General features: G+C 48.3%; 6 protein-coding genes across 6 annotated transcripts; 2 read left to right on the top strand and 4 right to left on the bottom strand.

Annotated features, from left to right (window-relative positions):
- Positions 1–1120: 1120 nt before the first annotated feature.
- F4812DRAFT_458242 (vacuolar protein-sorting protein BRO1) lies at positions 1121–4279 on the bottom strand (the record flags this gene model as incomplete). Its single annotated transcript, XM_047937335.1, has 4 exons — positions 1121–2254; positions 2303–3454; positions 3507–3936; positions 4002–4279. The coding sequence occupies 4 exons, from the start codon at positions 4277–4279 to the stop codon at positions 1121–1123; spliced, it is 2994 nt and encodes a 997-aa protein (XP_047791028.1).
- A 1474-nt stretch (positions 4280–5753) lies between these two features.
- F4812DRAFT_424306 (uncharacterized protein) lies at positions 5754–8242 on the bottom strand. The gene is made up of 3 exons (XM_047933825.1): positions 7795–8242; positions 6506–7734; positions 5754–6441 (listed from the first exon to the last, which is right to left on the bottom strand). The coding sequence occupies exons 1-3, from the start codon at positions 7981–7983 to the stop codon at positions 6255–6257; spliced, it is 1605 nt and encodes a 534-aa protein (XP_047791027.1). The 5' UTR covers positions 7984–8242; the 3' UTR covers positions 5754–6254.
- A 634-nt stretch (positions 8243–8876) lies between these two features.
- On the bottom strand, positions 8877–10452 carry F4812DRAFT_424305 (uncharacterized protein). Its single transcript, XM_047933824.1, has 2 exons — positions 9850–10452; positions 8877–9759 (listed from the first exon to the last, which is right to left on the bottom strand). The coding sequence occupies exons 1-2, from the start codon at positions 10066–10068 to the stop codon at positions 9433–9435; spliced, it is 546 nt and encodes a 181-aa protein (XP_047791026.1). The 5' UTR covers positions 10069–10452; the 3' UTR covers positions 8877–9432.
- Positions 10453–13672: 3220 nt separating this feature from the next.
- F4812DRAFT_470552 (alpha/beta-hydrolase) lies at positions 13673–15240 on the bottom strand (the record flags this gene model as incomplete). Its single annotated transcript, XM_047938991.1, has 1 exon — positions 13673–15240. The coding sequence occupies exon 1, from the start codon at positions 14666–14668 to the stop codon at positions 13673–13675; it is 996 nt and encodes a 331-aa protein (XP_047791025.1). The 5' UTR covers positions 14669–15240.
- Positions 15241–19073: 3833 nt separating this feature from the next.
- Positions 19074–22466, top strand: F4812DRAFT_470544 (uncharacterized protein; the record flags this gene model as incomplete). Its single annotated transcript, XM_047938990.1, has 5 exons — positions 19074–19308; positions 19391–20967; positions 21030–21117; positions 21187–21861; positions 21995–22466. The coding sequence occupies 5 exons, from the start codon at positions 19074–19076 to the stop codon at positions 22252–22254; spliced, it is 2835 nt and encodes a 944-aa protein (XP_047791024.1). The 3' UTR covers positions 22255–22466.
- A 1502-nt stretch (positions 22467–23968) lies between these two features.
- F4812DRAFT_458237 (uncharacterized protein) lies at positions 23969–24833 on the top strand (the record flags this gene model as incomplete). Its single annotated transcript, XM_047937334.1, has 2 exons — positions 23969–24476; positions 24502–24833. The coding sequence occupies 2 exons, from the start codon at positions 23969–23971 to the stop codon at positions 24831–24833; spliced, it is 840 nt and encodes a 279-aa protein (XP_047791023.1).
- Positions 24834–26227: the final 1394 nt, after the last annotated feature.

Raw genomic sequence — 26227 nt, 5'->3', positions numbered from 1 at the left:
CCAAGTAACTTTAATAAGAACATTAGATACCCTTCAACAAGAACAGTTCCCCTTCGGATATCCCGCTGCCGCAATTCTCCCACCCCTCGTCTAACCCGCGGACTAGGTCTATTTTGTTTTAAGCTAGGTAGAGATGTGGCGATATAATGCCCATGCCCATACCCATCCCCATCCATACCCACGCCCACGCCCACTCTATGCCATGCCAACTGTCTTGCATTGCATAAACGACCTCGACTTATCACAGCTCTTCCCGCATCGCTGCATCAACTGTTTGCCAAGAATCCTCCCTCCCCGAACGTTTTTGTTCACCAATTAAGAAAACTAAAAAATAAAAATAAAAATTCTTACCGATCCTGCAAAGTTAGAACGGAATATCCCACCGTGAATTTATCTACTCTCCCGTGCGAATTGGGGATGAGATCTCATCCGGCATAATCCCACGCGCGAACTCATGTCTCTCTCTCTCTCTACTTTACATAGGAGGTAACTAACCGTATTTCAATAATCGACTCGACTAATAGCTGCGTGGAGAGGACTCGCTCACTCATTGCACTGTCTGCCGCCTTCTAGGTGTTATGCGGCTTGCCGAGACCTTATCTGCAATGCGAATCCGAGTCTGTAATTAGGTAGGTAACCTTAGGTTAGGTAGGTAGTCACGCTGCTGCTGCATCGTTTACTGGACTTGGTAAGTACGAATGTTTCCAATTAGTACATGTAGTGAGTGTATAGCTTGCCATTGATGGTATCGTGAGCGGACATCAGCCTCATAAAGTTGCTAAAGGTTGCTAAAGGTTGCTAAAAACCAGTAAGCAATGCAAAGAAAGGTAGGACCTATTCTATAGAAACAATGGATTATGAATCCTAGATTATACATAATATCCAGGCCTCAGACGAAAGTTAACGGACAACTACCCTAAGTAGACCTTGCGGCTTAGCAGAATTTTATCTGGAAATCCTTCCAAGAACGATTAACTCGCAACTTGACAAGCTATTATGTCTCTAGCGTAGCTATGCGACTGCAACTTTTTTTTTTCACGAACAAGCAGTTGGCTTTTTCTTTTTAGAATTCTCATGTCATTGCTGGCATTTCCCTCGTTATCGTCGTAGCCTCGATCCTTTACTTCCAAGCGTTCAGTCCCGCCCACGGATCATTAGTCTGTTGTTGCTGTTGCGCTTGTCCTAACCGCGCCGCGTTGTTCTGAGAACCTCCATACGAGTATTCCTGGGGTTGTTGCGAATAGTGAATGGTCTGTTGTGGTCCTAGCGGCGGAGGTCCGGGAGGTGGCGGAGGAGGTACGAATCCAGGAGGCATGTACTGTTGTGATGCCTGGGCTTGTGGGTTTCCATATGTACTATATTGGTGCGGCGCAAATGATGTCTGCGAAGGTGGAGGCGAAGCAGGACCTCTGCTTCCGACACCAAGCCCAAATGTAGTCTGGTTTGGTGGTGGTGAAGCCGGGCCAGGATTCCGGCCCCAAGTGCTGGGGTTGTACGCGGCCTGGCCAAATTGCTGGCTATTATGTTGCGGGTTAGGGGTGAATGATTGCTGTGGCGTAGATGCGTATGTGGTAGTCGGAGGGCTAGAAAATCCCGGGTAATTGACTTGGTTTGGCGGTGGAGAGGCCGGCATCTGATACTGGCCAGAGACGTTGGCGGTTTGTGAATAGCGAGGAGTATTAGAAAAGGAGAGCGGTGTTGGGACGGGCCGGTTGGAGCCCGGGTTTGGCGACGGTGTAGTGCTAGGATCCATAGACATACGCTCCATAAGGCCACGGAATCTTTCGCGTTCTGCTTCGGCTTGTGTGCTCTTGTTTGCGGCTATCTCTTGCTCAATCTGGTTGAGCAATTGAGCGCCTTCCGATCTTCTGTTGTTGACAAAGGTCTCCACGTTCTTCTCGAGACTATCTACCGTCTCTTTCATCTCCGTGTACCAGTTCTTCGCGCTCTGCAGACCAGATTCCAAGTCGAGAAACTCTTGGTATGCTCTCTTGTATTTGCTGACCACTGCATTCCTTTGCCGTTGTATGGCTTCGTACTTGCTACGTTCCGAACGCACACGCTTGTCCTGTAGGAGATAGCCAAAGGATGCTTGCAACTCCTTCAGTAGAGAAGCTTGCTTATGATTTGCCTGCAGAATACGGGCTTGATGAGGGCGGAACTTCTCGAGTTCCGACTGAAATAGTTCTTTCTCAAAGTTCGGTATCGACTTTTTGTTCAAGATCAAGATTTGAGAAATATCGTCATTGTGAACCTGTATTTTGTTAGTCCATTAATATGAAAACTTGTAGGCTTTACGTACCCTTTCTTTCAGGTCTTTGAGCACTTGATTCCTTTCCCTCTGGATCAGGTTCAGCTTCTTGAGGATATCCTCAATTCTTGCTATCTGCTCGGCAACACTTGGGCTGCCATCATCAAAGTCGGCATCCAGCAGATTCGCTTCGCTACCCGCTGGACTTGCCGCGTCATTGGACTTTGATCTGACTCTATTGACGGCCGCTCGGAATAGTGCCTCGACTTCACCTGTTTGTGCAGCATTCCGCATTTCTTCGAAGATTACTTCATTTTGGCGGAATTTAGTATATAGCTGGCCATCACTCTTCGCTGCTTCATCCAAGGCTTCTCGATAACTGCGAATGTTCCCTCGTAGAGTGGTTGTAAGCCGTGAGCTTGGCTGTTGCGTCCATTCATTCTCATACTTTGACCTCATCTTCTCGCAAACGCTTTCCTCCATATCCAGTTGCTTTGAGCATCTATCCAGCACAGTGATGATGGCATCCTTGTCTATCCGTAACGTATCGAATATCGAAATCGGATTCTCATGCCCTGCAACATCATCACACCAAGTTGGGAAGTCTGAATCTGGCCGGATCTCTTGCTCAGCACCCCCTTTAAGTACTTTTAAAGAGCTTGGCAGCTTCAGATAATCCAAACTGGTCGTCAATTCACTGTTGGCTAGATCGACTCTTTCGGCTTCAGCGCGGACTAGTTTCGCTTTTTCTTCGTCGTATAAGCTTGCTGATTCAGTAACTGTGAATGGGACTATCTTCGCGAACAAGTCTGGGCCAGTTATGCGCTGAATATCCTGACCGGAGTATAGTTCGTTTACGGGTATCGGCTTTGCTGCGGGCAATTTCGGAACTGGAATCAGACTGGCCTCTGCTGGTACGGTCTGATGGTAGATATAATCGTTATCCTTTATTAGTTCCTTCAATTTCTCCTGAATAGTAGTCAGGTTCCGTTTTGTGATTTCCGTTAATACCATTCCCGTGTCTGCACTCAAGTTCGAACTAGGAGGCATGGTGCTGGGGAAATTGTTTGCCATCCTATTAGCTTCCTTCGCCTGAACTTCAGCTGCCGTAAGTCTTGCAACGGCAACACCGTAAGAATTCGCATCCTCATCAGCAAGCGCTTGATAATACTGGGAATTCGAGCTCATTAAGCTTGCTTTGATCTAGATGCGAGTAAGCCGGGCCGTCTTCATATCGAAAAGAAGTGTTACTTACCTGTGTAAAAAGAAGCCAAACTTTCTCGAAGATGGCCTTGTTGACGTTTTCCTGGACGCCTTCAAGTGCTTGCTGATACAAATAGGCTGCCTGACTAGATAGTTTTGCCAGTAACCCTACCTTCTTCTGGTCTGCAACTTGCTTCTCAAGAAATATCTCCTGAGCTTGCGCGAGCATGATCTGAATTAGAGTTTTGACCGTGTCTCTACTTAGATCAGATGAAGGTGCATGTAAGAAGTTTTCGTTTATGTAAGTGAACATGCCGGCAGAAGCTTGGAAGGAATGGTAGGCAGTCTTCAGACCAGCCTCTTCGGAACGGCTTTGGTTAGCTGCATGGCAGGATAGAACAGCAGCTATGTTGAATATTATCGAGGCTTTCTCGAAGGCAAGTGAATACTGAGATGTTGACTTGTGGGTAAATGCATCAAACCTGGTATGCATAAGTCAGTATATCGATGCAATGCGAACACTTTACCTCTGCAGGAACAATCATACCAGGTAAAGGAGATCTTGATATGCTGCTCGTCGACAGGAAAGCGGAGATCCAATAATTCAAGTTGCCCATAGTAACGATATAGTAGATCCCTCCCTGAGGTGCTGTCCTTGCCCGCGCCCCTCATATCCTGCCGAAGGCGGTTGAGTGTCGCGCATTCTTCTGCGTATCTTTCGGGATCGTCTCCATATGTATCTCTGATATAGGTCTTAAGCGGGGTGATCCAATCGATCTCGTTTGTCGCCTTTAAAGGCACCGAGATCATGGGAGTTTGCGTCATGGCGGAGGATGCGGATTGGATTGTCGTAGAAGACTTGGGCGCGGCGAATAACTTCTCTAATATTTCCTAGTTCCGTCTATCATGAGGGGAAGTTGTTTTCGTAAGGAATCTATCGTCGTATGTACGGGTACAAAGAGATGTGGGGTTGATGTAATTTGATGCCGTATCGACGAGGGATACTGGGTTCAGGTTATTAATTGTGCGTCGTGAATTTTGTCACCACTTCTCAACGCACTATCACACACGACACTTGCTCCAAATCAGTTATTTGAGGGTGAGATTGTAACGGTAGCTGGTGTATCTTCCAACATTGCTGTCGTCCAAGAAGTGAAGTGGAAAAAGGTTGGGATGGGGATAAGAAAAGATGGCGTCGTATGGCGGCGTATGGTATACGGCGTACGGCGTACGGTGTAGGTAACTTAATTAATTATGTTTGCGACAAGACGATCAAAATCATGTAGGATTAAAGTTAGACTTGATCAACTTTAGATGATGCACGAATAACTTAGGTAAGGTGACACGCAGCGCGCTGAGCAAATGCAGTGAGACCTAACATTAGGAAGTGGCCATGCGAACGGAGGTTCGGGCTGGCAACAACGAGAACGTTTGGAAGTATTCTGGGCAGGCGTTTACGAGGAAGGTAGCCGCTGGTCGTTCAATCTTTAAGGCTTAAAACCAAGTACTTACAACCTACCACATCTACAGGTGGGGTCCGGCTAGAACACTAAGGTTTTGCTGGCAGATGCTAGGGCAGATGGTTGGGACAGCTATCCCAAAGGGTACCTACCATAAGTAATACCTAAGTACCTACCTAAGGTACCTATTTAGTGGGGTAGGTCTTTGGTGCGGAGACCTGAATCAAGTGGTAGGGCACCGTTAATCGTCAGCAGCTTTAAGATTCTGCCCTGTAATAATATTGTCCCTGATGTTAGGCAACCATGGTATTATGCATCCATAATCGCTTACGTGGTGTGTAACATAGCGCTTAATGTACAAGACGCCTTTGGCATGGTACTTACATAAGGTATAAGAAATGTGTTGAATGCATTAATCACTTGACCTGATAATATAGTTCTTAGTATAAGCTCCTTCTTCCAATCCTTTCCCCCCTCCCCCTTCCAAATACATTCAATATAGCCCATAGCAACACACATATAAATCAGCATCAACTATTGTTCATCGGGCAGTAGTATGCTGATAGCCAGCACGCTTATGCGGGTGACGAGGCCATCAGCACCGGCAAAGACCCCTCTCCGGTACGTCATTGGCTAAAGACTCCAATCCCCCTTCCGCTCTAGATGGGCCACGATTGGTCCCTCAGGCGGTTAGCTTCGACGATTCGGACGAAGAAGCAAGGGATATAGGCGCCTAGCGGGCCGCCACTGCGACCTTAAACTCAATAAGGCTGCTTTCCCCCCCTCCTCGCGGCTCACGCTGCCACAAGTCTCTACCGAGGCCGCTTCTGCGACCGCCTGTAAGATCAATTCCGTACATTATCTACGCCCCATACCTGACTTACATACATACGTCTGAACATAGGTATTTACATTAACTACCTAGGTCCTACGTGCATAGCGAATTACATACATGCAAATGAAAATAGATGGATATCCTTATGGAGATAGGTACCCCATGAGATTTGGCGCGATCAAAACAACAAAACCTTACTCGATCCGGTCCATCGTAAATCTCGTATTGAGGAGAGTGACCTCGCATTATATGACATCCCTTGAAGCCCCCTACTACACGTAATATACAAGCCGAAATGCATCCCGTTTTGGGTACCAAAGCGGGCGATGCCCGGTCGAAACATCACCAATCCAGCCTCAACACCACCCATGCAGCTCCAATTTCTATTCTATATTTCGGGTGCCTCATGTCATCACCCCTTTCCAGAGAGTCGTGATTATGGTACATGATGTAAGGGGATATATATCGCCCATTCGTCTAGAGGAGACACCCAAAGGATATAAGCTTAATCCGACTTAGAATCAGACTTCTTTTTGGGGTCTTCGTCAGCCTTGTTTTGATCGTGTTCTTTCTCCCCTGGTTTCTGGTGGGCCGGGTGATTTGTTAAATTATGCCATATAGATCTTAGGAATCCTTCATTTCGATGCGTTTCGGGGTCGTCATCCTTTGTGGCTTCCCCCGGTTTGCTGGATCTGTTTGTTTATTCGGGTTAGATACGCCGGGGCATCGATGGAAAATAGTTGGCCGATTACTTACCCCGGCATCTTAACGTTCATTATCCGTTTAGCTGTCTTGTCGCCCATCTCGTCTGCTAACATCTCTACGATCGTCCTCTGGTTGGCGGAGAGATACTTTGGCATCGCCACTCGCCATTCGACCTTCAAGTCTCCGGCTGCGTTAGCACGTCGACTACCAAGCTTCTTCATACCTAATCCAGGTAAAGTTATCTTGTCACCGGTACTCGTGCCTGTCGAGACCTTCACCTTGACTTGTCCATCTAGCGTAGGAACTGTCACCTCACCACCCAGTAAGGCCGTCGTTAGGGGGATAGTTGCGGTATGGAGGATGTCGGAGCCAGATCGCTTGAACTTGGGATCAGGGGCTACTCGGACCTGAACGTATAGATCTCCACGAGCCTTTCTGGCATTGGGTGATGCTGTGCCGCCAGTAACAGGTGCATCTCCCTCGCCGTCTAATCGTAAGGTCATCCCATCTTCAACGCCCGCCGGTATATCTATAGTGATAGTCTTTCGTTCCCGAACGGCTCCAGACCCGGAACACGTCCGGCACTCTGATCCCTTAGGAGTTGACTGTCCAGTACCTTGGCAAGCACCACAAGGAGTAGCCACCTGGAAACCCGATATGGCGTGTACTTGCGTGCCCGTGCCGCCACAGGAAGGACAGTTCGTCCGCTTGGTACCTGGTTTGAGACCACTTCCAGAGCAGCTATGACATTCTACAAGAGGATGGATCGTAATTGTCTTGCTAGTTCCCCTCGCCGCTTCCATGAATGATACGGTTGTTTGTACTTCGATATTATCTCCAACGAAAATATCCTGGCCGTACGAAGTTCGTCCACCAGAGCGGCCCCCTCCGCCGAACGGACTGCCCCGTCCACCAGTAAATGCGGAAAAGAGATCGTCAAAACCGAAGCCCGCACCGAAACCCCCTTGCCCTCCGAAACCCGCGAAAGGATTACCACCGAAAGGATCACCTCCCGGCTGGGGCCCGCCGTTAGGATCAAAGCCGGCGGCGCCAAATTGGTCGTACTGCTCCCTCTTCTTCGGATCGGACAGGATCTCGTATGCGGACTGGATCTCACCGAATTTGTCTTTCGCCGACGGGTCCTTATTTGTATCTGGGTGGAATTTCTTGGCTAACCCGTAATAAGCTTTTTTTATTTCCGCCGGCGTAGCCGATTTTCCAACGCCGAGAGTTTGGTATGGATCTTGCATGGCGAGTGAGATAGGACTAGCATGGAAGGACTACGTCGAATGGTCAGTAAGAATCGTCACCTAACTCAAATATGGGGAGGGCTGACATACCCTTCTGCATGATACGGCATCGCGCGCAGGGTGCTTCGCTATAATATTCGGTCTTTTTGATAGATAACATATCGTGCTAACTTGCGCGCGCTTTCGTAAGTGACTTCGTAATCTCTGCCTTCGGTATATATGAGCAGGAGAGAGTATGCGCGAGGGCAGCGCTGCCTTTGCAAACAGAGTCGAATTCATCTTTAATGCTTCGAGTCACACGTCGAATTTTACCAGACTTTACAACTTCTCATAATATCGTATCGTACGTATTCAGACAGCTCATAAGGTCGCACTTGCGCATATCACAAAGGTAGAAGGGAGAAAAAAAGGTGAAGATGGCTAACTTGCAAATTCGGAGCCGGTAACGATGACGCTCGAACTTTTTTTTTGCGCTAAGATACGGCGCCGAGTAAACGGGAAGATTCTCGATCTCCCAATTTGGCTCCACAGCTATATTGAAGTTTGACATGTGGAAAGCCACGCGAGGGGCTATAATAACACCAGCCACAGCAAAAGTTTGCACACTACATCATGTACCCGTTATAAATCAGTAGGTGTACATACCCATTTGTCAACACGACATTGCTTATCGATACGCCTAACTCAGGCTAGGTAGTATTTAAAACATTTAAAATCATGAAGATGATAGGTCACCTCGAACAAAGAACATCGAATTTACAAGCTCAGAAATGCCAATAGCACTTAAATACCAGGGAAGCTTAACGGAATTAAGCTCTAAAACATCAAGGTTTACTTTTATCTGAAGAGTCAAAGAGCTTAATTTATTTTTAATGTTAGTCTTAAAGGGCTACGTTGATTATCTCATTAAGCACCACAGTTTCAAGAGAGATTAGCCTCCATTAAACCTATACTATAGGTACCTAGGTAGGTACTTTACCCACTTCCAATTGACCTCGGACTTAAGCCCAGATGCGATGCGGCGCCACTTAAAAGAAGCGCGGCCAAATCTCAATTAAAATTAGTAATGAGAAATGTGAGAAGCGCGTCCCGCGTGAGGGGTTCGGTCCAACGCCATTGCAGAACCGCGAGACTCCCCCCCCAAAAAAAAGAAAAGAAAAAAAAAAGTAGCAGTCAGGAACCAAAAGAAGCAGTACCCACAAAGTGGAAACAATTAATAATAAACATCTTCTACAACGAGAAAAACAAGAAAGAAACGTAGTAAGTAAATAAATAAATATTTCGTGGCCACATACGACCTCTATCTAGGTACCTAAAGTATTGTAATAATAACAATAATACATACATAAACCGAATTGGTATTTCGTCCCAATTGAAAAGTAGCAAAAACTCTTATATACCTGTGACGCCCTATCCATAGAGCCTTTGGAGTGGTTAATCCCCATTATGTGTTTACCCAGTCAGTCGTCATAGTCATCGGCCCTAGTTCCTCTCGTTGGAAGAAGTCCCACCCAAGCGCTAAAACTCCAGGATAATGCAAAGAAGAAAGGAGAAAAAAAAAGTGAGGAAACCAGTTGTACCTATGCAAAGACTCGACAAGAGCCCAACGACATCATCTATGATGCCGTATGTATAACAATCAGAGAGAAGCACTCTAATCCAGAAGCGCAGCCAATTGTTCTCGCTCTTCCGGAGGGTATATATGTAGTAGACATGTATCATCATGCATCATGGTAACGGAGAAGAGTGCGGCGCCTCTTTATTCCTCTTAATCTTCCCGACGCCCGGATTCCTGACCTTGTGTACGAAGTCGACAATAACGTCGGTCTCCTGCACGCCGAGGGCATTGAAGTGTTTCCTAACGGCCTTCGTAAGGTTCTCTTTGCTCTGGCGTCGGTACTCGAGCCTTCGTGCCATGGTGGGCGATCGCAGGCCGATTCCGGGTCGCGAGAGCACCCAGTGGTGGTACGGATTGGCAAAAGCGGTTGGGGTGTGGAGGAGATATTTGCGACGATAGTCGTGGAGAACATCTCGATCGAAGGACGGCCATTGTAGCTATGGGAAGAAAAAGAAAAACCAATTGTAAGTTGTTGACTTGGAAAGCAGGTGCTTAGGCATAGAATGATTGGCTTGTGTTCTTCTTACCCCTGGAGTGTGGTTTGGTTGTGACGTAGTAGTCGATGCAGTCGACGAGCCACCGTTAACGGCTGTTACGTCTCGCAATTGGGAGCCGGTGGAACTGGCAACACGTCGAAGTTTTCCATTCGAATGGGTATGATTGGATCCGTGGCCGTTCCGATCCTTGACGCTGGCAGTCTCCGACTTGGCGTCGTCGTGGTTCGCTTTTGATTTGGCCGGCGGCATTTGGGAAAGGTTTTTATTCTATGATCAAAGAATCGAAGGCAGTAGTAACAAGGCTATGGTTGAACCCGGCAGTAATATCATTACTGGAGATGCCGATGCGCAGACGAGGAGATGGGGAAGGCAGGAGGGTAGAAATGACCAAGCCAAAAGAAGAAGAATTGGAATTGAATCGGCTCGTTTTGACGCATTGGTGTGGGAAATTTTTCAAAGTAGAAGAAGAAGAGGAGGTAGAGGAGGAGGAGGAGGCAGAGGCAGCAGACCAGTTCCGTAGCCCGCCCACATTATTATTACATGGTCTTTTTTTTTTAGGATTGATCCCATGTCATTTCCACCTTCGTTTCCAGGTCAGCCCGGGTCAGCTAACGTGGTCAGCCACCAATGACGACAGTGGAGCTAAATCGAGCCACCTAAGGAGCATCAGACCCTGCATTTGGAAAGCCGTAAAGTGGAGAAGATGGGACGGGAGATCTGTGGGGTGGCCCATGCGTTAAACTTTAATGGGCAATCGTATCAAGTCTCAGGATGGGATTTGATAGATTGAAACACATTTAAACTTTATATTACAAAATAAACGTTAAGTGGTTGCAGCCCCTTAGTTTCATCCAACTAGGAAGAAAATAACGGAAGTGACTCTCTCGAACAATCCTTAGCTTAACACACATCGTATACCTCTCCTCTATCATCGACATCTAATCAGAAGACCTTTGGTTTAAACCACCACGAAGTATATATATCAAAGTTATTTCTCACGCTTTGAATATTGACATAATCTTATAAGTTACTCCGTTCAGAAGATTCATAAATAAAAAATAAAAGCGTCACAGGCTGCTCAGCGACATCCAGCTAAGAAAATTTCAGTTGAGACTTCCAACTTTTCTAGGCAAGTTCTAGAACAATGGACGAGACGCTTCAGGCTAGCCGATCTATTAAAGAGACCGTAGGTCGTTGATGTCTCAGTTGCAGCTTTTACCCATGTGCTTGCTAGCTGGGAATCGTTGTTGCACCAAACTGAAGTGCAGATATTGCGGAGACCACGTGGACGAAACGGCCATTTGAAGTTTACCTAGGTTAGGTACCTATGTAAAAGGAATGGCGCCAGGTGCTGCTACTGCTGCTGCTGCTGCATGCATGAGCGTATGCAGCGTAGGTATGCAGCGTATGCATCCCGTACATCGTATATCGGACGAACTGGATACCTTAGGTTAGGTACTCACTAATACCAACGGGACAAATGGTATACGAAATTCTTCAAAAATCGGAATCCGACTCGTCAATAATATACGTCACCTATCATTTTGCATTAGAGGCGCCGATTGACGCATGCACGTCATTATAATACCAAGAAGCTATCAAGTTCGTGGCGTTGGACGTGCGGAATTGGATCGCGCCCCATTCCTATTATATCCACCCAGCATTGTGGTACCCAGTACCAGTGAAGCTGAGCTTGAATCGTCCAAAAACATGAAGACAGAAATGTTAGGTTTTTCTGAAAACCTCGAGGGCAAATCCTGTCTAAGCGTGTTAGTAATTCATCTACCTTTGGATATACTATACTATAACTATAAAGTTGTTGTGGAATTTGTTTTGCTAATTGCATAGGCCTTAGAGTTTAACGATACACGATGGCGGGATTTCGGATCATTTCATGGATGGGAATTATTGTTGAGACGCGTTTGTGAAAGCAAATACTCACGGTGGACTAGTGACTGACAACGAAACTTACTTGACTACTTCAAGCTCGGTATCTCAAAGTACCCTCTGAAATACGAAATAATGCCCTACATCAGATGCAGCTAAAGTTCCGTCGCTATATTCTTCTAGGAGAGTCCAACGAATACCATCTACTTTGGTTTACTTTCACACGTTTCGGGTAACATCAACTCTTCATCTAGCAAGGACGGCCATGCGAGTACTGGCAAGAGCCAAACCCTTAGGAGTGGTAGAGTTCGCATGACATATGCTTCTCGGTCCATCGTCTCCGCGACTGGTCGGTTGGCATGGCCGGCCGGACTTTTTCGGAGTCTCCACGGCACCTTTAGACGGTGAGGTCGAAAATGATGCTCGGATAAAGGATGTACTGGTACACGGCACTACTGTCCGCCATGTGATCCTCAGTACAAGCGATCCTTTGCCCGTTATGGGAAGTTTCCCATCGAACCCCAAGGACAAACTTCTACTAGTAGTACTAGTATTTCCTACTGAAAAGTGTGGCACGAGGATTTACTATCATCATTGGCTCCTACGATCCTCAAAACGCTATTTGTCACTTCGCGAAATAGTAGCTGGATTTCAGATGTCTGTATAGGAGTGATCTCCAAACTCAGGATGGCTATAGGGGCTGATCACCAGTATTCTCTACCAACCTGAGCATAGTATCCCCGGGGTAGACCAGGGGCCTGACAATATTATCCCTTACACATTGCCTAGAGACCTTCTGCAGTCTCGTTCGTGCTAGTAAGCTTGTAGCGGGATAATTTTGATGCCTGTTTTGTCTTGGTCCTGGTATCCAGCTAAGCCAAGGATTTGAATAAAGTATTATTGGGAGATGCTATTTCGTTAATCGGCAATACATGCATCTCTGCAGACCCCACTCGGCATACAAGGATCTCTTAGGTATTCGGACAGAAAGAGAAATCGGGACCCGGCACGAGTGTCTTCACCGCATCAGCTCTACCTCTCCAGCATCTCCAATACCGCTTGCCATGGGGGCGCCGACTAGTTACAAAAAAGTAGCAGGGATTCATACTAATGTAACAGCCGCAAGCACCGCCTTCGCTAACTGCTACACATTATCAGATGAATTAAGCCGCCTGCTTGGCCTAGTCCCTATCCTTCGACATCCACCCAAACGGACGCTCGGCCCGCTCACAAGCCAGCGAATACCTCACATTCGAGGACTTGTCATTTCCGAGCCACAGCAATCACGGTGCATTCGGAAACAACCTTAGGGCGGTATCAGTAGAAGATCTACCACGCTCGTAGTACGTACTTACAAGCCCAATTCTAATAATAGGAGTCAAAGCTCAGCCCAATGGGGGAGCCGTGTGAACAGGTACATATGGTACAAATACTACTACTACGTGAAGCGCAACGTTGTAATACCAGGTACCTTACTTAATCGAGGGTGCCGTTTTCGGCCGTTTCTATCATGCAATCTTTTTTCTTCGGCTTCCGGGGAAGACTCGGTGATGGATTACGCACGCTACCGTAGGTAGACGAATGGAAGGTCGTTCTCCTACTTACCCTTGGCTGTGTAACTAGAAACGTTGCTCGCGGGGTGTTTTCGAGCGGGAGATGGGAAGGACACGAAAGGAAAGGGAAATACACGTCGCATGGTGAAGATGGATGTCATGTGTAGAGATAACCTTTGAATCCAACGTCGTTTCATAATGTCGTCGTGCAAAGTTGCGCTATCGGGTATCTTAAGGTAGGTAGGTATGGTCTATTCCGGTACATCAATGGCTGAAGATGGCAAAATCATGAACTTATCACGATGCCTCGCGGAAGCGATATTGTACACGCGTACATACGTGAGAAGCAAAATACCTAGGTAGGTATGTAACCTCGAATCACACCCCCCCTCTGACTGCCCCCTCCCCCTCCTCTACGCCGCACCCTCCGCCTCGATCTTTCGCAACAACTGGTCCGTAAGCCCCGCCACCAACCCCGGATCGTCCTTCTGTACGAAATGCCCACACCCCGCCGCGACCACCGGGCCCAGCGCCCTATCCCTGCTCGTCAGCCGCGCGAGGCCCTCGTTATACCGCGCCCAGACCGGGTTTACGAACATGTCCGTCAAGCCCCTCGGCACCCTCAGGGACCCGCGCAGGCCCTCGTCCGCGAACACCTCGGGGTCGTGCCCGACGACCGTGATCCAGGGCTCCCCCCGCAGCGCCGGCGCTTCCGCCAACGGCAGCAGCGACGCGACGGTCCGCCGGTCCAGGTGCTCCGCGTTCGGCGCCCACGGCCCGAAGTGCGCCGCGTACCCCGCCCGCGCGCGCCGCAGGTCCGAGGCCGAGCTGTCCGGCGGGAGGCAGCACGGGTCGAAGTCCGGCGCGTCCGGGTCCGGGAACAGGGATACCTGGTCGCTGTTGGCCATGTTGCTGTCGAGCAGGAGGAGCGCGGCGGCGGCACCGGGGTAAGTCTGCGCGTAGAGCCGGCCGACGACGCAGCCGATGCTGTTGGCGACAAACACCAGCTTCGGGGTTTGGCCCTCGTCCGAAGGTGCCTTTGTTATCTTGGTGCGCCAGATCTCCCGCACCAGCGCGTGCAGGTCCGCCACCACCTCCTCAATATCGTGGCTGCCGCCGCGCTGGTCGTCGGCCGGGTCCCGCGCGGAGCCCCCCTGGCCGTACCGGTCGTAGGTAAGTAGCGCCGGGTAGTTATTATTGTTGGCGGCGGCGGCAGAGCGGCCGTCTTCATCCTCCTCGCCCCATCGCCGTTGCAGGTCTTCTATAGTCGCGTTCCAGATGGACTGGGAGCCGATGAGCCCGTTGAGGTACACGACGAGATGCGTGGTTGACAAGGGGCCCTGTCCCGGGACGAGTCGGTAGGACAGCGGGGCGTTGGGCTTGTGGGGGAGATTGATTGTCTCGGACATTCTCCCGCTTTTTGCGCCGTTTGGCGACGTTACCTACCTTGTTACCTTAGGTACCTCTTTAGGTTGTGTTGGTGTTTTATATATATAGACGTGTTGTATTATGAGTGCGGTTATTGGGGTTAGGGGATAAATATATCGTTGATATATTTACCTATATAAAGACGTATGAGGTAAATGACGAGGTAGGCAATTAGGAAAGATGTTGATTGAAACTCGCAATTTAAAAATGCACTTCTTTCTTGAACATATGTATGATAGATACTTCTTAAGGTGAGTATGGCTGATAGTTATGGCGGATATCAATGTTGACAGAGCCTGATGCTTAAGGTTTACGTTTATTTGTGGCCTATAAGAAAATTGGTGCCACCAAGTTCATGTGCAGTTTTATTTAGCAGTCGTCACTGTTGCGTAAGGCAACTAGGTTAGCTGTTGTTTTAACTCACAGGGCTTAGGTGGTGGCTGGATTACACATTGTATCATATGAGTTTCTCATCGTGATATTTAAAAGGGGTTTCAAATGAAACTCATTAGACGATGTCTTCTACACTTCTGCGTAATAAGTAATTGTTTGCTATTTTGCTCGTCAAATGGGAAACACGAAACATATGCCATTCTCACGACATATTAGATTTTTAGTAAAAACTGTATTCACTTACATATTGACTATCCACGATTTCTAATTGGTCATAAGCGCGGTTACTCTGTTTGTTATAATTTGATTCGTTGTAGCTTGTAAGGCAGTCCCAGCAATGCAAATCATTTTTTCCTTTTACCTATTAGGTGTATAAGTTACCGTAAGTCACCATCATATGAGGTATATTATAAGTATTTTAGGTCTATCGCATTAGCCTGAGTTCTATACTTGTGCCGAAAAGCTGTCGGCGTCCTCCGAACCAGCACGAGACCGGCCTATACCATATGTCGTTGGTGACAACTTGACAAGACGGCATGCATGCAGATAGATAGGTACGCTATTATCGAAGCCATGCAACGCATGTTACGTTGAATTCACCTACTATGTAAATGGACTTGAAAATCCCCACCACATCTACGAAAATAGATGCAAGGGGTAGTTTCATGGTAGAAGCTAAGGTTTCGAGAATACTACGGTGGCATCGATGAGAGGGGAGTCCTGGCCGTCAAAAAGAGTTGCCGTCCAGTCACTCAGGGGGTATTGACCTTGCTTAGCATGTGAACCCCCTCTAAGGTGAAGGCGATAGGATAAGACTGCCTGGCCCCTGAACGGAGGACCCAAGCAAGCATGTAAGCTGGTCATGGATATCTTTTGGGGACGAGAGAGCAATCGGTGGGGAACCGACCATGTTAGCCGGATGGGCTCCATTGAAGGATTCGAATACAGCTTTACAAGGTGAACAAACTCTCCGTGGCCTGTTTTGGTTATCGGTACCTGGTATCATTCGGTTGGGTTACAAGTGAATCTGAGAGATTAGGTCAGGTTCCAGTTGTTGATCTTAGATACTCTACCCTACCCCAATACCACCCATCAATTATCACATAAACCCAGCTCGGGCTATGTTACTCAGGGGGGCCCAATTCGCGTTGAGCCTCAATAAGTACACGTGAGCTGCCATTGTAAAGTAGGTAGGTTGCCAGCAGTGTCAGGTAGAATACAGAAGCGCGCTAATGAGTCGGAAGATATCGTTAGTGTGGACAAGTGGAGAGTTAGCTGTATTGTACGTTTGGCGATACAGTACTTCTAGGTAGGTAGGTATGATTGGCAAACTCAATAGTGTTTGATTTTTCTCGAGTAGCTTGCTTACTAGTCGTTCGGGCAGTATAAAGCACTGTCCCGGTTTGCTAGGTCCGTATCGAATCTTTCCGGCTCATGCTCTTCGATACCGAAAATCTGGACGGTGGTAGGTAATAGTAACGATAACTCAGCCGCACCATTCAATGGGTTAGATACCTACTACCTAAAGGTACCTAGGTTAGGCAGGCAAACAGGCCAAGGGCCTCTTCTAGAGTCTGCCTCGTAGACTGACTCCATTAACACCGGGCAAGCTTCTCTAGGCTTCCAGGCCCGTATACATATACTTTGCCTCGTCCCAGCTCTCTGGAAGTCTTCTGTACATACACTACATCAGCCCTGATGCCAAGACGAAACAAATGTAGGCTAGCTCGCACGCACATGCGCACTTATTTATCAGCTGCATGGCCGGGGGTTTAAAAAAACCTCCCCCACCGACTTAAGTGGGATGGAGATGGGGATTAAGAATTGGGTTTTTGGGTCTGCTCTCGTCTACCATGTCTAGTTTCGTCTTTCTCGTCCCATCTTCACTTCCCGTACCCACATGTTCTCTCGTCGACCATGACGATAGATCAGAAACTATCGTTTATCGTTGGGAATGTAATCTCCCGACGAGAGCCCATAAGCTCACCTTTCTAAGACACAGTATTATACCATGACGTAGAGCTAAAACAGAGTGCTAATTACTAATGGTATAGTTACTGTGTTCGTAAACGATGCGAATAAGGCACACTCTAGGTTCGATCCTTTATCAACGTGTGGTGAATGCATGTCTCATCTCTCTCTTCAGCGTAACGTGGGCGAGCATTGGGTGGCAGCCTTGGATCGCCACGGCGAGGGATAAGCTCAAGGAAATGTCTTATTTACGGTAAGGTTAGCCAGTCAGCAGAGAAAAGCTTCCTTTGAGATACGCCGAGGTTCTTGATTCGTCCGAAGTGCACGGAATTCGGTGGAGATGCATTTGCCGATGGTGGGTTGACTCAGATCCATCGCGAAAGCTTTCCGCCCTATCTTGCCAGCCAGCCGGTCAGAGACCAGTTTTTTCATGTACCCCCATCTTCAGGCACGCGCGAAACTCATTTCCAGTTTACTGGAATCTACTAGGTTATCAATTGCCTGTCAATTGCTCTAACTATCTGATAGTCTACCTCCCCCGGACTCTGTTATGGAGAATTGTTATATAGAAATAATTAAAAAAAAAAAAAAAAAGATCGACAATCCTTAGGATCGTCTGTTTATTGGTCGAGTATGGCCGAGGTAGAGTCCGTTCATCCCGCTCCTTTTACCCCAACCCGAACAAACTTCTGGGTTTAGTAAATTGGGAGACTGCCGGAGAATACATGCTTTTTGAAGTAGGTGACACCGTGATCTGAAGATCGTTCCGCCAAACCTGAGCGATTTCGACTGTTGGAATTATATCCATAATTCCCTAGTACTCCTAATGTTCCTAGGTAGGTTCTAAGTACCTAAGATTCCTCCTAATCTCGTTAGGTTAGTTAACGCCATCATAAGTACCTAATTACTACGTGGCAGTTCCGTATAGTGTATGTGACACCGCCTCAACGGCTGAGTCTGGTATTGTGTTAGGTGTTAGGTACATATTTCTTAAAGCTTGCGGAGACAATGTCCTTTTCTTGACTGCTTTCCTCAGGGTTCTCAAGCGTTAGCAATCTAATAATTTGGAGCCTCTATGTCTCTCATCAAGCTAGTGCGTCTCATTCGTCCTAGGCATACTATATGGATTGTGATAGTGACCGTAGCAGGGGTCCTCTAAAGCATTAGATTCGCAAACCAAGAGGTCCTCATTGTAGACGCTAATGGTAGAATGGTAATGGAATGGTTGGAATGGTTAGGGGAGCGCTAAGGCGCCAGCCAGTGGAACGTGTGCACTGCCCCTGTCAGTGTAGAACGTAGAACTGCTGGGGGTGATCCTGGACAACCCCATATACCCCTTAGAGTCCAATCAGAGTCTTGACAGGCGGTGACGCTAGATGTGGATAATGCCTACGCGGGTATGGAGTACATGAGGTTCAGACACCCTGATAACCCTGATACCTCAATACCCTAGGCCTACATAGTACAATACCTAATACATACATACACATGAGCGTCCACGCAAGCCAGGGTCAGAACCTACCATGACCTACCATGCACTGGTCTGCTCTGCATTGGTCCAAAAAGACGCCACTCGACCCTTGGAAGCTCCGTTATGCCCCGGGCAATCGATGATACTGTGGGTGTAAGCTATTCGCTGCAGACTCTAGCGAATTCGGGGGTCGTCATTCTAAGTTCTAACTGATATTGTTCAGTTCAGCCTTCCTGTGCCGCGGGGTGAACTTGTCTACATCTGATATCTCACTTCTCTTCTCCTGTTTCCTTTTTCCCCTTTTTCTCTCATCTCGCATTATGTATCACGGTTTACGCCAACGTTGTTGCGCAACCTTGATGTAAAACTGCTTGTGAAGGCTGAGTTGCGAGACATCCAGCCTGCCGGCTCGCTGCTCCACTCCCATATCTCCGTCTTAGTTGCTAAATTTGGAGCTCCCGACTTTCCACGACGATTTAATACATAGATAATCTCGCGGTGTGCGTTAGATTGTATACGCTCAATTTTCTAACCATACCCGCTGGCCCATCATGACGGACGAAGTCGAGCGGCTCGCGATCGCGCCCTTTAGGGAGATTGTAGAAAAAGGCAACACAGCGATTGAGAATGCGCCAAATGCTGACGAGGAAACGTCACCGCTTATGCTCAAGGCAGCACAAAACCTAGTTAGAGAAGGCGAACGGGCACTGAAGCGGATCGAGCCGCTCTGCACTAAGAACCTTGAAGAGTATGGCGTCAACTTTGTTGATGCGATCAAGGAGAACGGTAAGGTTTATTCGTCTCGTCTAGAAATTATAATAGGCCAATCGAGAATTATAAGTTGACCAAATATATTCGTGCGCACTAGACGAAATCGCGCAGTTCCGATCCGAGCTGGAGGACTTGTTGTGGGATTTCGACGACTATGTTGAGCCTGACGACTTCGATCCCGCCAAGTTCGACGAGTTACAAAAGGCTTCTAGGAGAGCTGCGCCCAAGATCGTGGATATCCTCAAACGAATGAAACTGGTTGCTCCCGCACCGCCGTTACTACCATCCCCCCCTCCAAGGAGTAGAGCACCGTCAGCAGCCCCTGACCACGTGGACAACCTGCATTATGGGCAATTACCAACAGCAACAAGTATTATCGTCAACCCTCCAGTGGACATATCGACAGAAAAGCTGATAGAAGAGACAGAGCTGCAATTAAGCAGCATGATGGGAGCGGTGGCCGGCCCCGACGAAGGTTTGGAGGCAAACTTTCCTCCGCGATCAGTGAGCGATCTCGACCGAAGAAGTAACTCGCACCGCTCCGAAGTCTCCGATGCCACCTCGGAACACCCGCCAAGACCGCCCTCGGCCGACCCGTGGCAGGTCGGAATGGTCCCGCCTGTTAGTCCCGTAGAGCATTCGGTCGAGGGAGATCGATGGGAACGTCGCCCCCCTGTCCCCAGCGACTCCCCAACTATTCCTCCAGCGCAACCGGTTAGTCCCCTTGGTAGCATCGCCGCGCCCCTACGCATTCGTAGCAGAACCGACGACTCTCTCAACCTAACCCAAAGGGACGTCGAAGACGGCCGAATGCGAGCGGCTTCGCAAAGCCAAGGGACGATCAGCGATGGATCCCAGTCTCCCAGGAAGAGGAATCGCTGGACTAACTCTACGCAGGGTTCAACATACAGATCCCATAGCGGCTTCACATCTGCAAATCGGTCACCTTCTAACGAGGGGTCTGCTGCATGGCCAGGACAACTGCGTGATCCGTCCGCTAGTCGGTCACCGTCGGATACATCTTCCGTGCTTGGCCGTACCCCTTCTATCCCCGAGAACATTGCTATTAACACGCAGGGCCCAAAAACTGCCCTGCCGCCTATCCCCAGCTTCCCACCAAGACAGACTTCTTTGGCTAGGGCTCAGGAAAGAGCTCAGGAGAGGGCTCAAGAAAGAGGAATTCGTCGTCCCCATCGCCACCCGTCAACTGAGTCTATTAACAGCTCGGTTTTCGACATAGTAGATTGTATGAACCCCGGTGTTGCTACGACTAGTGCTATCGCTTCTTCTACCGCGCATCGAAACTCGGTCTTATCAGTGGAACCTCTCAGCCCGGGACAGCAACCACCAGAGTACTCGGGACTCCCGCCTATTTACCAACGCGCAGCGACGAACGGCAGCATATCTTCCGGGATGGGGACAATTACTAACCACTCTTCATCTACCATCCTAGCCCGTCGTCCCAGCACGCAAGTCCCAGGAACCGTAGATTCGGGCCTGATCCCGGTCGACGCGGAAAACCCGATGCCGGAGGAGCAGCCCATTCCCGCGCGGGAACCGGACTGCTCGATAGGCCCGTATAGCTCCTTCTACAAGCTTAAAGGGTTTTGCAAGGGCGCAGAGGAGGTCATGGCCGGCCGTCTTGGCTTCAAGAAAATCAAACGGCCCGTTGGTGTAAGTCTTAACATGTCTTTATACGTCGCGTTGATCTCGCGTGTTATTGACAAAAAGGATAGGGTTTCTCGATGGCCGTTGTAGCAAAGTGCAACCACTGTCTATTTGAGATCGACTTCAAGTCGGTCGAGCAAGACCTGAATAACGACTGTAAGATATATCTCTACCTCCCCTGTATTAATTTATAAGCCGTTGGATCCCGTCTTACATAGTACCCAGCTTCTGGCAGTTTCACTTCCAGTTATATCGGGTTTCGACTGCGTATACTCCAAAAGAGCCATTTGCAGATTCGACATGTCGAGGAGCAGCTGTACGGATGTTTGTTCTGTATTCAGGAGGGCAAGACTATAGAAGAAAGCGATGCTACGGTCTTCTTCAACCAGACCCAATTATTCACTCACTTAGCAAAGCATCCTCGCCCGCTCCCCGTGATCCCTGGATTGACCGTTATCGAAGGACCTGAAATCCCGCCAGCATTCAGGGATAACTTCGACCTGCACCTACCGCATCCGCCGACGCTCTCCGTCATGGCTGGCCTCTCACGGGAGCTTTCCAGATTACCCTCTGCCATCGCGACGGAAACGAGGAAGATACAGAACGGAGTCATGCGATCGCCGCCCGGTAGGGACCCGGTTCTTCACTTTGCCATCGGGGCTAGGATAGTCGGTATCGAGTTCCCGGTCAAGTACGAAGGAAAATGGGGCATCGGCTGGCATGACGGCGTCCGCGCCGCGTTCGAAGCCGATTCCGTCCAGATCGACGTGCCGCCGAAGGCCGAGATCAAAATGCAAGGCACGAGCAACGTGCAAGCCGTGGCGCGATGGAAGTGGAACCAGAAAAACGACGATAGGTGGCTGAAATTCGACAAGGGGGACGTTATTAAGAATATTGGCTGTGAGTTTTCCTCGGTCTACCTATCCTACTACCTAGCCTATTACTGCTCTTTCGGCAACAGCAACAGCAAAAGCTGCTTTGAGAAGTTCGGTGGTATCTCCAATTTATGCTAACACCTTGTTTTCTTCACCAGGGGCTTACACCGATCACTGGTGCTGGTCCGGCACGACATCAAAGGGCTGGGGAATATTCCCGCAGTCCCACCTCGACCCGAGCTCGATCAGGACGGTTCATCCCGGAGATAACGCCAGCATCAACAGCTGGGAGAAGGAGAAGAAACCGCGATTCCAGCTTTCCCTCCGAAAGAACACGGACCGCAAATACGGTTCTATCGGTTCGATAACTCCCGCTAGCGAGACTCAGCCCGTCCCTAGCAGAGCGGGCGTGTACTAGTGCGAGCCTACCTACCTCCGTCGTCGCTCGAGTCAATGAATGATCAGACTACTACTACTACCACTCCTATTTACACGACTTCCCGACGCGGGACTTATTACTTCTTTTCACACACTCTCTCTATCTACATACCTATCTATCTATCTAGCAAAATTTATGCTAGTTCTTCTCTAGTGCGTACCTATCTACCCTAATACAATAACATCACACAAGTACCGGCAATGCAGGTAGCTAACGCTAAGGAGAAGATGAAAGTCATTACAACATAGATCACGATGATACCCGGGTTTTTTTTTTCTTTGTCCGGAAGAACGAGACCGAAAAAAAAATTCATAAAAGAAAAGAAAAGGAAAGGAAAGAAAGATACCTCTAGTTATATAAACCGTTATCAAGCGGCGAAGAAGAAAAAAAAAACAGTTATTAATGATATATGGTTGGCACGCTACGATTATCGATAAATTACTTACCTCTTACTACTTACCTCTTACTCACTCGACGACGTATACCCCTTTTCCCCTTTCGGCTTTTCTTCTTCTTCTTCTTCTTCTACTACTACTACTACTACTACTACTACTACTACTCCCTTTTTTATTTTCGATATCAGGATGGTTACGTTTTATGCTCATGGGGGGCTTAGGAGCTGAGGAGCTGGGAATCTAGGATGGGCATGGGCAGGTTGTGTGTTATTTTTTTGCCCTCTCTCGTTTTTGGAGGAGGCACAGGCTATACCTAGCGCTGATATGGGTTATTTTGATGTTTGATGGATGGATGAATGTTTGGGCAGGATATGTCAGGGTGAATTTGGGATAAGTTGAGCCTTGAGCCGAGAGTGGGAACTCTGGACACAACCACACCGTATTATTTCAAGAAAGTTTTTTACTACATACCTAGGTACTATTGTAATAACAATGGGGGGGATAGTTATATGAGGCTGAGGTCTCACGTTAGCGTTGGATTGGGTATATGAGGTAGACTTAGCTGTGAAGGTGCTTGGGTCTGCAAGACTGTGAGCGAAGATGCTGTCTAGTACGAGATAATAGGTATAGGTGCCTCCTACTTAGGTAGCTTGTGCCCCCAAACATTGCAAGTCGTTTTGTTTTTTTCTCGTGTTATCCGGTCTTAGGGATTATATGCAAGAGTAACAGCGGGTGTGTTTTGATCAACTTAGGTTTCGTGGTGTTGATGTTTATACAGTATCTAAGACGGACAGTTGCGTACCAGGTATTCAGTTGAATAAATCAACTTAATAAGTTGACCATGGATATCATTGTATCTAATATACTACTACATAGAGACCTACTTGAAACTAAAAGATTTACCTAGCAAATCTCTTTATCTAGAAGTGTATAAGGTTGTTCACCATTTTAGATCCAAGACTTCCATCCATTCCATTCCTCCCTAGCTAGTGACGTCATTGTACTCGGGATTGTACGTAGTGTTGGGATGAATCTAACTATCAGTTTGGTCGAATACCTTCTTGTGTTCACGCTCTTCACTCTTGAATGACTTCACAACTAAATACTATCATATCAGGTCATAAGAACCCTATCTCTAGGTACTTCAGTAGGCCATTTCTACTTATTACCCTAAGAGCTTCTTAGAACCTACCTGCTAGTCTATGTTTGGTCTTGTGAGCACATCTACAAGATATAATAATAATCTACGACCCTACCTCTCTCTATTTAGCTCACGGGCTTTTTACCCCTCTGTCACGATGAGCTGGATGGACTCGTGGTCGCGGCCCGGTAAGTCGCAAGCGACGCCGGCGCCATTCTACCTACTACCAGGTGGCGAGTCGACGCCCTACTGCCGCTCATGCGGCCGAGTCATAAGTTCGCGCCGAACAAACATTGCAGCAGGGCACGATTCCAATGCGCCGAGCTATTGTTCCCAGCGTTGTCGCAACAGCAAGCCGCGGAAGCTAGATCAGGAAATCGAAGCTACGTTCGTGCGCATACTCTCCGGCAAAAACGGCGACGATGCCAGTCAAGCTCAACGAGGTAATAAATCGAAAAAGCGCGTGGTCAAGGGCGATCCGCGTGTCATTGCCTCCTGCGGCCAGGTAGAGAAAGCCATGTTCGGAGATCATGCGGACCCGGACAAGACGTTCGGACGAAAGAAGAACCGCGCCTCGAGAGTTCTCCCGTCAACCTCCGACGACGGAAGGGAAGAGGATGTCACTACAGAAGCACCGGAGGACAGAGACAGCGCCGTGGATCTTGGTGATAACGAAGACGATTTGTCTAGATGGCGACGTCCTAGCGCGCATGGCGGTACGAAGCGGGACTCGGATTCGCCCTCCGCAAACCGTGTCGCAGGTCAACGGCAGCGTCGGCGGGGAAAAGGGACGAGCGGAACGAAGCGAGGAGACGAAAGAAAATGCGGAACGGAGGCTGGAAGGGCAGCGGAAAGCCCAGCAGCGCGAAATGGTCCGTAGTGCCGCGCGCAGGGGCGTCATATTCGGCTTCGCCGTCGGGGACAATACCGTCGCTCCGAGAAAATGCGAGGCTGTCATGCAAGGAAAAATTGTCGAGCCGAGTTTCGCAAAAGGAGACTGGGGGATAAGGTGGAGGGAGTAAGGACAAGATTTCAAAGCCCTGAGAAAAAGACTATCATCTTGACCTCCCTTACCTGCTCTCGGCTATTGTGGTTGAGCGCGTTCCGACACGGTTCGCGTGCTATGGGGCGGTTGGGGATCAAGATATCCAAGCCCCAAGCCCCCTTGTCCATTGTTAGAATCGTGATGCTTGCCTTAATATATCCACTCAGTGATTCCGAGTTGAGATTGCGATCGACCCAGCACGCACCAGCGTAATGGGACAAACAACTGTGTAACGTAAGGCAACTCGACGGTGAAACCAGATAGACGCGCTTTTGCGACTAGACAAGAGTTAAACAAACTCATTCGTGAAGTCAAGCTTCTATGGTAAAGAGACAATTAGATAGTGGCAGAACCAGAATTACATAACTGTCAAATAGTCTGGACGAACTAGTTCGGCTGAGGCTACTAATTTATTGACATACTCTTGGGGATCAGTTCTCATATACGTAACCATTTCGTATTTGAAGGACCGAATATTGCTTGCCGTAGGAACGCTATTAATCAAAGCACACGGACGGAATCGGCCGACACGTGGTTGGCGCCATGGTTTAGGACCCTGCCAAATCAAAGCACAGACGGGAGAAACCACGTGCGATGCCTGCAACCTCATGAGCCGCAGGAATCCCTTTCAGGGATGAGAATAAAAACCAAGGCAAGGATGATAAGAGGTACAGTAGGAAAAACGACATAGTAGCCGGCGTTGAGAAGGAACAAAGGAAGAATAGGAGTTATTGGAATGACGTGGGGGTTGCATGAACATGTTCTGGAAGGGGCGTAGAAGTTTCGAATGCTCTGCGAAGAGGCTGTGTTCGCATTAACCTGGCAACGTAGAGTATCATAGCTCCTTTCCATAAGTTCTCATGGAACGAAACCTCGTATTCAGGGTAACGATTCTAGACTAGTTAGCCTTGGTCTCTATTCTCTTGTACGTAATAAGGATAATGGAGTATAACCTACATTAGGTTAGGAGGTAGTGGCAGTCATCGTATTGCTATAGATGGATACTTGTGGTAAGTGAGGAAGAGACATAATCAATTTTAGGTAAAGATAACGGAGGTACGTAATGATTTTAGGTGAGATTTTCGGGAGAGACGCTTAATCAGTGTTATAATTGAGAGTCTATAGTGTATGCTTATGCGAAGTATAGTATAAGGCTTAGTTAACGAATCGATTAGGGACTCGGCGATATTGATTTTCTGTCTCGAATGCTCCTGTCTGGTCCTAGCGTTCGAACAAGATCTCGGTTAACACCGAATTATCTTAGCCGCGGATTTCATGACTGAGGCCATGAGGCGCCGACACCGAATGCGTGTCTTACATACGTCAAGTAGGCACCCTTCCGCGGCACATCAAACACGTGGGCAGGGAGGT

Source organism: Daldinia caldariorum, assembly GCF_022478825.1.
Source record: "Daldinia caldariorum strain CBS 122874 unplaced genomic scaffold F4812scaffold_6, whole genome shotgun sequence".
Classification (NCBI taxonomy): Eukaryota; Fungi; Ascomycota; class Sordariomycetes; order Xylariales; family Hypoxylaceae; genus Daldinia; species Daldinia caldariorum.
Note: the sequence above shows the minus strand (reverse complement) of the source record. Positions and strands in the feature narration are given on the sequence as shown.

Bases quoted from the DNA above. Each gene is read 5' to 3' on its own strand.
- F4812DRAFT_424306 (XM_047933825.1), bottom strand. From the start codon at position 7,983: ATGAATTCGACTCTGTTTGCAAAGGCAGCGCTGCCCTCGCGCATACTC. The intron at 7,735-7,794 runs GTATGTCAGCCC...CATTCGACGTAG, and splicing joins ATGCCGTATCATGCAGAAGG to TCCTTCCATGCTAGTCCTAT. The intron at 6,442-6,505 runs GTAAGTAATCGG...ATAAACAAACAG, and splicing joins ATGAACGTTAAGATGCCGGG to ATCCAGCAAACCGGGGGAAG.
- F4812DRAFT_424305 (XM_047933824.1), bottom strand. From the start codon at position 10,068: ATGCCGCCGGCCAAATCAAAAGCGAACCACGACGACGCCAAGTCGGAG. The intron at 9,760-9,849 runs GTAAGAAGAACA...TTCTTCCCATAG, and splicing joins AACCAAACCACACTCCAGGG to CTACAATGGCCGTCCTTCGA.